This window comes from Heptranchias perlo, chromosome 28 (genome assembly GCF_035084215.1).
Source record: "Heptranchias perlo isolate sHepPer1 chromosome 28, sHepPer1.hap1, whole genome shotgun sequence".
In the NCBI taxonomy this organism is placed as follows: domain Eukaryota; kingdom Metazoa; phylum Chordata; class Chondrichthyes; order Hexanchiformes; family Hexanchidae; genus Heptranchias; species Heptranchias perlo.
In genome coordinates this window covers 5,251,139-5,262,818 of record NC_090352.1, presented here as the reverse complement: position 1 = coordinate 5,262,818, position 11,680 = coordinate 5,251,139, and the positions used below count along the sequence as shown (strand labels likewise).

The following is an 11,680-nucleotide window of genomic DNA, read 5'->3' as shown; positions in this document are numbered from 1 at the left end:
TTTTACAAAAAGCAAACACTGAACTCCACCTTGAAAATATTCAACCCAGCACCAAAACAAAAACTATTCATGTATTATTTAAAAACTCACCTTATTTTAGGGAAGGGGGGTATTATTGGAAGAAAACAATCTATGGCAGAGAAATTGGGGGATTTCTAAAACTTCAAGAATCCTAAGTCTACTGGATGAAATGACGTACGTGTAATATGTACAGCATCACTCTGCAGAAGTGTTTTCAGAAATTCAATACATCAAAATTCCAAATTTAATTTTTTTTATTGTTTAGAAAAATGAAATCTAAAATCATGTACAAGAAAGTTTATGCAGGCTTCAAAATTAAACAAGGAGCTGATTCCAAGAATTATCCATATAATCAATATAAAATTTCTAGTTAGTCAGAATAGACAGTATTTTCCAGTGTAGATAAATGATAAACTCCATTAGACCATAAGTGTGTGGAGAACAGTTTTATAGAATAAATCATTAGGCTCTCAGTCATTTAGTCTACTCAGTGCTCAGCAGAACCATTCACTTCTTTCCCACATCAGTTAAAAGGAAACATTAAAACCCCAAAATGAAAATAAATTTCATAAAAACCACACTTATGATAGAGGAAATGAAGCATTTTGTGCCTTATTTTTTAATTCTGCCCCTGACACAGTCAGTTAGGAAATAAAAAAATGCATCCAATGCTCAGTTATATTCAACACTCTCATCATTTAAAATAGTATTTAATAAAAAAACAAAAACCTATAAATGCTTTAAACATTTTGAAGTTATACATTCAACTACAGATATGAATTTCTCATATAAATATACTTTGATCACCAGTCTTCACAGAACATGCTCCATTTCTACTTGATTTTCTAAAAATCACACCACCATCAATCATGCTTTTGTAATAAAATGGCTGCCGTGTTACTGCAAAACAAAGTGGGGAAAAGAAATCTTTTAACGTGAAGGGTCTATTTCAAATACCATATTGTTAATCTGGCCAGAAAATTGATTCATATTCTCACAAGTCTCTTCACCCTGCTTTTCCCCAATTTGACTTTCAAATTTGACATATTGCTAAATCCTGTTAATATTCTTGCTTTTCAAAAGTACAGAGAGGATTTCAAAAGAGTAACCAGAACATAGTTACTCGTTCTTTGCATATATTTTACTGAAGATACTTTGGTAGGAGAGCGGAAATGAACTGTGGCAAGTTTCAAAAGACACTAAATTTACAGCAGATCTCGAACGACAAGTCCAGAAGATAAATGGACGATGTAATTTGGTGTTTCAAGAGCACCAGGTAGTCTGTAAAGCTTCCACAAAGGGTTTGATTTAGATTGTCATTTTCCATTTAAAAAATTTGTTGATTATGTAAAAAAAAATTCGTGAATAAATTTAAAAAGTATGAGAGACACAAACAGGAAAGAAGGTTTGGTCTGATGGACAGTGTGGTTTCAATAATCTCTTCCTACTGCTGATCAGATTACAGTAATGGTGATGTGACTGGGAATGAAATAGTACTGCCATGCAAAAAATAAATCACTGCAAACAACCGGTTGATTAAGTCCACAAGAGGCAAGTATTTCCATAGAGTGCCAGAATAGAATGTTAATATCTCTATTCCATCTCTGCTTCAAATGTTGCTGCCTTCCTGATAATTCACTGATTATTGGTTTTCTCAAACATAAGGGGTTCAAAGTATTAGTACATGAAGTCACTGCATTCTGTGAATATCCCAGTTTCTGGTGAACACATTAACACTACCAAATTGGTCTCTAACAAGATATGGTTCAACTGCTGATTAACTCTTCATATACCTTCCCCACCCGTCCACAACTCTCCACTAATGTAACAGGTTACACAACCCAGAGCCCTTTCATATTTGTCACCCAAGTCCCAGTCTGCAGTGTATGTCCAACGTGTGTATACTTCACAAACCTGTGCTTTGTAGTGGTGAATGGTATAGTAAAATCGCAAATGTACTACAGTTATAGGTTGCTCACCTTTTAAACTCAAAAAGGTCATTTGTGGGAAACATTACTCTTTTGATGAAATCTTGTTTCATCCATCTATAGATTTTCAGTCATTTTAAATAACAGATTGTCAAAGATGAAGAGGCATGTACCTCAATATATTTTCTTCTCTCACACTGGTCTGAATATATATCATGGGACCCCCCCTATACTATTCACACAAACTCCAATACTTCATGGTGGAATAGTACAATTTGATCAAACTATTTCCTCATTTTATACAAGAAAATAATAATCTGAACAAATATTTTCAGCATTTTAGGAAAAGTGTCACATTTTCTTTGAAACCAGTGTACAGAACCTCCTTCGCTGCCAGGCTGCTCTGGTCACCTCACCAACAGAAAGTAACTGCTGGGCACCCAGAGCAGCTTTTAGGAAACACTGGGTGTGGGGGAGAGGGGGGAAAGAGGGCTGTGACTTCAGAGTCCCTGGACCCCAGGGCACAGCACTGCAGGCTGGGAAACCTACACTGCAGCCTACAGCATGATTCCCAGTGGTTTGAAGATGAAGTTCCTGCTGATTCCTACAGGGCCTCTTGGCGGACACACCGAGTTGGCGATGTTACTGGTGTGGCCCAAATCAAAAGAAATCTGCTCAGACTATTTTTTTCTATAAAATGGGTGCGGGGTTACAGAATTACTCCCGAGACTTTCTTTCCCCTTTAAGGGGTTGTATCTAGTCCCTATAAAGCAGCTGGACCTACAGAACTACTAAATTATACTTTTCCCATCCCCTGTAAAAAAAAAACTTTCTTCAGCTTCCTCTCCATTACTGAACAGTTGAAAGCATTGGCTAAGGCACTTCAGGCAACGGGTGAACTTTTCTCAGCTTTTTCCTTTGGAACTACAGGGGATGTTGGGGATGTATGGGGAGCAAGAAGTAAATCCTCCCAAACACCCCATCCACTTTCTCCGAGGCCTGTTATTAAAGGTAAACCACCATCAGAATCTTTATCCCTTAAAATATGTAAATCATGAAAAAAAAATTAAGCAGGAACATAACGCATAGAGTCTGAAAGAAAAAGAAATTTCATCTTGATACAAACGCAATAATTCTTCAATGATGCACCAATATGCAAAACATGAACTTAGGAGAAGTTGAACTGGAGAGCCGTAGACCTCAGGCACAGGAAGAGTAAAGGTGTGCTGGATATCTGTGGAAGAACAAATAAAAGGATGTCCTCTTCTTGGTCGATAATCTTCCAATCTGGGATCAACATGATTGAAAATCCGTATTTGTGGAGACGACAAAAGTGAAGATGAATTTTCAGTAGATTATCCCCTATAACGGTGCTTTATGTTGAGGCCATTTTGTGACAAGATAGCAAAAAGTATTTTAAAAGTATTAAAAAGTTAAAAGGCGAAGGTAATCCAAATCTAAAGATAATGGCTGACATCAGATAGTACACAACCACTAAATCTGTAAACAGTTCAGTGTAGTTGTACAAGTTTAGTTGACCATAAAAAGACATTTCACTGTAGGAATTCCTTTTTCCAAAACCCAGCTCTTACACAAACTACATTCACACAAATACGATTCCAAGATACTTAAATAAACTGGGGGTGAATCTCTTTGGGGCTTCCGTCCACCGTAACTTCGGCAGAAGTTGGGTGGAAACCCGGTTTACGCACGTAAATGCTTAGTTAGAGCGGCAGAGCGAGAGAAGCCCCGAGGAAATCTCTTCTCCACCCACCCCCCCCCCCAATATTATGAAGCATTCACAAGCAGTCGGCACCACCTGGTATACTGCACCCACCACCAGAACCTCAGTCCAACCTCTCAGCAGTGTCAAGTAAGTTTCAACATCATAAAAGTAGGGGAAAGAAAGTGGGTTGGTTTGTATTTTTGTGTAAAAGACAATCTTTGGAGAGCCAGACTCACTATAGCAAACACTCCTGCCCTGCAGATTAGGCCTACCACACATCCACTCACTTCACCTGATATGTAGGGGTGGGAAGAGAAGGAAATAAAGAAGGGGTAAATGTAAATTGGGAAAACGTGTTGGAGAAATAATTGTCCCCCACAACGTCAGGCAAGTTCAAGGCAACATAAATGGATGAGAAGATGGCTACTTGATACATTTCTTCCCATGAAACTAAGCCACTGCTGCCATACAGAATGCAACACAAACATGGCCTAGGTGGGAGAGGGGTATAGTTTCCACCATCTTAGAAGCAACAGCAGGAGATTTATTTTGTTACCCATTTGGAAAGCCTCTTACAGAATACGCTTCCGGTTTCTGATTGGAGACCAACGGTATGTGGGTATCTATTTTTGGGGAGGAAGGAAGAGGAGGTCGGTGCTAGTATACATTTATCCTGGATTTGTGAAGTTTAAAATATGAAAGGACTGGAGTCAGATTGAGGTGGAAATCACAAATCACATTTGGCGACATTCTGGTCTAAGGACTACAAGACTCTTCAAAAGTTTGCATCAACGTAAACCCAATAACTAAGACTTTGTTGACTAGCCTTCCTCGTTAGTTATTGCTTTTAAGATACAAGTAGCACCATCTCAAATATAGGCATGGTCAGTTTGCACAGCTGAAACAAAGCCCATCTTAGAGAACAGGTATAAATGGGTGGGATGAAGTTTGAGGAAAAGGGCAGGAAACAGCTTTCAATCCTGAGAAAAAGAGGGAAACAGTAAACATGTCTCTGCAAATGGACAAAGGCTGCAATGCTGCATCATCAGAACAGCTGCAGGTTCAGTACAATTAACAGACTACAAAGGTTAAACAGATTGATTAGAATCCAAATATTAGCACTCTAAAATGTTTGCATGTTGAAACCTTAATCGGCAAAAAAAAACATATTCACTGTACAGATAAGATTACTATTGAACTTCAAGGCACAACAGATTCTAAAATTCTTCAATAAAAGCCACTTCAAATAGTGCATTTGGTGTCATTAATTTTCTTTTGGTTGTGAGGGGGAAAGGAAGGAAATGATGTCAGTATAAATTTAAGGTCAAACTATGATGGGGTAGGACTGCCAAAAGTGGAAAACCAGAACCTACCAAGTGACAGAATGCATAAAAGATACGAGGGTGCTGGCATCAAACACTCAATTTGGAAGAGCATTAGTGAAAAAACAGTCAATCTTAAACAAATTAACAGAATGCACAATGTTACATTGTTTGACCTTTAACCTGCGTAATACTCTTGTAAACATTTACATGCAATTATTGCACCATAAACACAAATGCAAAGTTAAAGATCAATAGACTGGATTTAAAATAACTTTAATTTGTGTTTACTTTTTAAAATTGTGCATGTCTACTGATCTTTAAATATACTCATTCAATCTAAGCGGTACAGATAAACAGGAAGATTCAGATAGCACAGAACTGTATAAATGATATGGAACCATGAAGAGTTTTACACGGCTGTTTAATTTGAAGGTTATACAATAAAACGAAGATGGTGCATTTTATCAACCCAATTTGACCTACACATGTATATGTAACTGACGATTTGGGAAAGCCTTGTCCCTGTAAATTGCAACAATAATATATCTGGTATTTAATTCAGTGGCTTTAGGTTTAAGCACTGGAATAGACAGGCGGCAGAGCCAAGTTTCAGCTGGGACTGAAAAACCTTTCTTCGTTCTACTTCCATTCTGAAAATTAGCATGATGACCGTGGTTTACAAACGTTTCATACATCTACCAGTACTTGTTCAGTTTAGTGAGGTTACATTTCTGCTCTTCTTTCATTTTCCACATATAGGTTTCCATTGCTTATTTATTGTCCACCTCCATCCCTAGTAACTACTAGTAAAAACAAATTGCACTATTTCTAAAGTGTCTGCAGTCGTTCTGATAAACTTTGAATGCTTAAAACATCGGTACAAAATCCTTCAAAAATACTAATTTCCCCGAATAGAAACTAGCTTACATTTAAGGAAAGCAATAATCTCTTCTCTCCTTTGCCCCCAGATTAGCAGCCTGCTTTCACGTTTTGTTAATGCCACTCATTAACCAAGGGCTAGGTATACAAAGGCAACCTAGAACCTGGGTTAACACTCACTTCCAATTTTCAAGATTGGTGCCATGCTAAAATATCTCAACCATACACGTTCTATAGAGTGGCACAAGACCAGTGATTTGTAGGTTCATTTCTTTTTGCTTTGGGCTTTTCTTGTACTTCTTCCAATCCAATTTCTTTCACTGATTTCTACCTTACTTTCTACAGTGGAAGAAGTTGCAGCTGTATAAAGTTACCCTTTCAACACGTCCATAGGTTTTATGTAAAACTTCCTGTACAATTAAATAGTGTTTTCAGTGAGTGAAACAGAAATGTGTTAACTGACTTACTAGTAGTATAGATGGACAGATTATGTTTAAGTCAGCAGCGTGGGGTCTGGGTTGTGAAAATGCACGTCTCCAATCAATCAGATGTGGTTTCACAGTAGATGCGGTTACTCAAGATCTGAAGACATGCACAGCCCGTATGACAAACTGCCTGCAGATGGGGCACTCACTCATGCGCTTTCCACACTTAGTACATGTGACCATATGGCCACACTCCAGCAGCACACAGTCAATTGGAGAGTCCATGCATATTTTACAGAGATTCTCATCAACACCTGATGATCCAGTCCCACCTACACAAAACAAAACAATTAATGAAAAACGCCTCTACTATGATTCAGGCTACAGTTATGTAACAGCAAATTGCTATAGGTCCAAAATAAAACATTTACATTTTTGTCATCAAAAACCTAACCCACGCTCTCAACATTAACAAATTATCTGTCTGGAGGGTGGAACTCTGTACTTGTCCAAGAATGCAAGCAGTGTGCTGCTTTGGTGCTGATCTCAGTCCACAGTATAACTCCAGTCTGCTGACTGAACATCACACTTCACGGATGTAAAATAAATCCAGCCTACGTTATAGTCAAGTTTTGGGCCTTTTGAGTACATCAAAGAAAGCTGAGAGACTATGCAATGACGGAATTCAACCTGACCATTCACCTCTAGGTTTTGGGTTTGAAATCAGCCAGCCTAATGGGATGAAAGTCTCCTTTCTCTCTACAGGCTACAAGGGTCCTAAAGTGAAACAAATTTGCCCAGTTTCAACTCTGCACCTGGTGGGTATTAGTGCATAGAATAAATCAGCCCATAATTCTGCATTGATTGGCATTAAGTATGCAGCCTCACTCAAAGGCCACAGACATGGTGCTGTTAGAAATGGCATACTTACACTGGGACAGTAGTAGTACTTTTCTGTGGTTGGTGTTAGGGCACATGTTAGGCAGGGTCAAGGATATTTCTGACTTGTAATAAATGCAGGAATGCTTTTAAACAAATAGTGGGTGCAAAATCTGGAAAATAATTAACTCCCCGGCACCAACATCCTTTACTTGGGAGCACAAAATTCATCCAGTGAAGTTATGGCATATAAACTAGAACAGGTACAGTTTTCAAATACTGCGATAGAGTATCTACTTCAGGTATCGTTCTACCTCCTCCATAATCCAAGATAATCCCAATCCCTTAATTTTTTTTAAATGCATAATGAACATTCATAAGTGATCCATAAAAGCTTCAAAGTGAAAATAATGCAGATTCTTACCATCTTGTGTTCTGGATTCAGCAACTGCAGAGAAAAGAAATTAGGAGAAAAAAGGTATATACCAAACAATGAAATAAAATGTTAAGCACAGTTATCTGATTCTATATATGGAACTTCTCTTACCCTGACTCTGAAGGTCCTTTTGTTCATTGTACAGCCTCGTCACTCTCTCCATTAGCTCCCACTTTTCACAACACCCTTTGTAATTTACAAAATTCCGTGCTAGTATTTCTTTTAGCTGACGCACTGTGAGAGCTTCAATGTCTTCTACCCGAGTCAAGTCCGATAGAGAGGCTCGGTGCCGGCCTGGGGCAACTACCTCCTCTGAATCTATGGACTAGGGCAAATAAAACCAAAATAGACAGTGTTAGTGATTATAGGTGAATAGATATAGTGTTAACAGTATCGTGCCAAAATATCTAATCATTTATTCCAACACTAGATATAAAAAGGTACAGTAACAATGCAACACACTGATTCACTGCAATTTTACGTAGTACTAAAAGCTAAAATGTGTTCATCTTCATGTATCTTGAGAATTTCAGCCTGTTAGGATCACAAGTTCTCCAAACCAGACCAAACAAATTTTATGGACTGGTCTACTTTGGGGTGATGAAATTGGTGAAAAGAGCATTCTTCTTCTACTCATATCAGAGCACACCTAAGAGAATTAATTCTTATCAAGGATTAATTAAAGGCCTTCTTTGATTGAGGGGTAATTGGGTAAAGTGCAAACACTCTGATAACCCTATGGTATGTTACACCTCAGCACCACGTATTTAGCACCGCTGTATTTCAAATATGTCCACTTCAGTAGTTAGTTCCTTACTTTATTTTAATCTCAGTGATAGTCTATCAAAATAGCACAATTCTAACTGTGCTTAAAGCAGCACTGTGTCCAGTTTGAAATTTACTTTGCCCATTCTGTGCGTGTCAGAGGAAGAACTCAGTAGGTTGTGTCGTGTGCATCTCAGAGCTTATCAGCGTGTGTCATGGAGACTGAAAACTTCTCTACAGAATGAAAATCGCAACCACAGTCAACTGATGCTTTAATGAACTACATGTATACAAAAGCTTAGGAGCTTGGCAGCATACATGATTTACGTATAAATAAAAACCATAGTGATTGTAACCTATAACAGTGGCCCTTAGTTTGATATTTCTGATTTTAAATCAACAACTTGCACTTATATAGCGCCTTTAACGTAGTAAGAATGTCCTAAGGTGCTTCACAGGAGCGTTATCAGACAAAATTTAACACCGAGCCACATAAGGAGATATGAGGACTGGTGACCAAAAGCCTAGTCAAAGAAATAGGTTTAAGGAGAGACTTAAAGGAGGAGAGTGTAATAAACTGGAAAGCCAGGTGGTGAAGGATAGAATAAAGCCTGATCTTCAGTTGCTTCCAAGCCTTTATTCACAGAGATCTACATTATCCACACTACACCCTACATAAGCTCTCATACAAATGGATGCAAGAGTCCCCAATTGATACGCACCACCTGAATACAATTAACACTAATTGATATAAATCATATGGATACAATTAACAGAGAGGTAGAGAGCCAGAGGGGTTTAGGGAGGGAATTACAGAGCTTAGGGCCCAGGAAGCTGAAGGCACGGACACCAATGGTGGAGCAATGAAAATCAGGAATACAGAGGCCAGATCTCTGGAGGAGCGCAGAGATCTCGGAGGGGAGGTGTTGCCAGATCGGAAGCCAATGTAGTGCAGCGAGCAAAGGGATGATGGATGATGGATGAATGGGACTTGGTGCGAGTTAGGATATGGGCAGCAGAGTTTTGGATGAGCTCAAGTTTACAATCAATAGGAAACATCGTGGGAATTCTAAATAAATTACAATGCACACACTATTACTGCAAAATAGGATTACTGATCCCAGGCTCTGCAACCCAAGACATACACACCTAGATCACAAAGGGTACGGATTGTTTAAGGGCAGTCTAGAGCAACTACTGAAAGGAAACAATATTTAAAAAGCCTGAATTGTCACATGGCATTTAAGGATTAATTAACATTAGTGCTCTAAACTGTGATGGTCATGTTAACAAGCAGTTACAGAAAAATTTGCAAGATCGATTGACTCCCCTAAACAACATGATGAACGTTTGTGTGAACAGAGTGGTCAACCTCCAAAATAGGTAGCCATGACCACTAAATAAGTAGCAGAACCCCTGGATGAGTTCTCATTCAGGTCCACTGGCAATATGGATGAGCTAACTTAAGCTGTGGTAGGGCTCTTCATCTTGATGTACAAAAACCACATCAAAAATTGATCCGATTACGTCTCATGATGCAACCATGTCAAACCTCAGAGCTCAATACCTATAGAGGCTAAAAATTGACCTCTGCAGCTAGGTTTTAGCCAACGGCCATTTTTATTTAAAAACGTGCTTCCACCTCTAAAAGTGGGACCCAGCAGACTGACGTAAATAGGTATGTAGAAGTTTTTAAAAAAGGAAACTAAAGCTATATTAGATAAAAGTAAAGCTAAAATAAAGAGACTTGGTAAAAATGAGAAATTAGAGAATAAGGATACACAGAGCAAGCACAAATAAAATGATTTAGTTGTATAAGGTTATTACACTAATAAAACTACTACCAACAAAGTAGAAGCTTTATTACTATATTAGGATCATTTTAGTATGTGAGCTAAAAATGTTAGAAAATGACCTACAAGGCTACGGACCAAGAGTTGGAAAGTGGGATTAGGCTGGGTGGTTCATTTTCGGCCGGTGCGGATACGATGGGCTGAATGGCCTCCTTCTGTGCCGTAAATTTTCTATGATTGGAAAATTCCAATTACCCATGGCCAGAGTTGCCCATGTGTAAGGGTTAGCCATTTTGTAATACCACTAAAATTATGCTCGAAAGAACTGGTCTGTGGGACTGAGTATAATGGACCTCACTCAATTAAAAAAAAATACTTTTGACCAAAAATATGGTCAACATAGCACACTTGGCACATTGCTGAACGCAAATCTGCTGTTTTTCACCAGTGTAATTTATAGAATTCCAGAAACGAGAACACTACATTGTGACACCAGGGGTAAAAATGCAACACACCTCGGTCTCATCCTCTATTTGTGCCACAGACTCATTCTGACTTTCTTCCGTCATTTCTGCATTCACCTGTGTATGTATAGACAAGAGAAATTAACTCCGTAATTTAAAACTGCATCATATTCAGATCACAAGGTCAAGAAAATGTAAACTAAATTGCTTAGGATTAAAGCTCATGACTACTGAAAGATTATATAAGTGGCCAATATATCATTTGTGATTAGAGTTCACTGCTAGTCCAGTATTTTTCAATTAGCAAGAAACAATACAAACCATTGCCTATGATGTGTAGGTAACTACTTAACTCATACCGTTTGAGTAGACTGCTTTAAGGGTTTCCCAGTGAACCAAATAGACATTACTACTAGCTGTTATTTTATTAAATGGAAGATTATCTTAATTTCTGTATTAAAAGCCTGACCCAGAATTAATACATAGACATGACTCATTTCCTCTTTGCCTCTTTGCAACTATAAACTTTGTGAAATTAGTCAATTTGATATGAACAAAATCCACTTTTGAGCATATGTCTTCATTACTCAGTTCTGTGTTGCATTTAATGGGTTGTAGGTAATGTTTTATTGCAATGAGAATTTGAGTGTGTCAAACTGTAGATGTCTCCGCTGGATAAACATGTATTGCAGCAATCTTGACCCTCAGACTTCTATCAGATTCAGAGAAACCCTCATCTTGCTGGCTGATCAGTGTTGCTTGTTTGCATCTCATACACTGCGACACTTAGAATACATTAAAAGCTACTCAAATGTCACGACTAGCTTTATTACTGAGGGGTTAACAGCAACTTTAAAATAATGATTACTTTACAAGACAAAGTCAAGTGACCAATGGGACTTAATGCTCTTTTCTTCCCCCTACCATTGATACAAAATAACAAGTTCAACATCACAGACCCACACTGAACTTTTTTAAAAAACATCTTGTATGACTAATATGCAGTTTTCATAGATTTATAAATGATATATACACATAT

The 11,680-nt window shown here is 38.1% G+C and overlaps 1 protein-coding gene across 4 annotated transcripts in view; it reads right to left on the bottom strand.

Annotated features, from left to right (window-relative positions):
* Window positions 1-257: 257 nt before the first annotated feature.
* The window catches only part of LOC137344800 (E3 ubiquitin-protein ligase rififylin-like), a 79,483-nt gene continuing 68,060 nt past the window's right edge, over window positions 258-11,680 (bottom strand). For 3 of the 4 annotated variants that reach the window (XM_068007962.1, XM_068007963.1, XM_068007965.1), the window contains 4 exons: window positions 10,693-10,758; window positions 7,731-7,944; window positions 7,608-7,631; window positions 258-6,636 (listed from right to left, as the gene is read on the bottom strand). In XM_068007962.1, the coding sequence (XP_067864063.1) occupies window positions 6,455-6,636; window positions 7,608-7,631; window positions 7,731-7,944; window positions 10,693-10,758 (486 nt within the window). In that variant the 3' untranslated portion in view covers window positions 258-6,454. The remainder of the gene's footprint in view (window positions 6,637-7,607; window positions 7,632-7,730; window positions 7,945-10,692; window positions 10,759-11,680) is intronic. The other variant, XM_068007964.1, reaches the window with a different exon arrangement.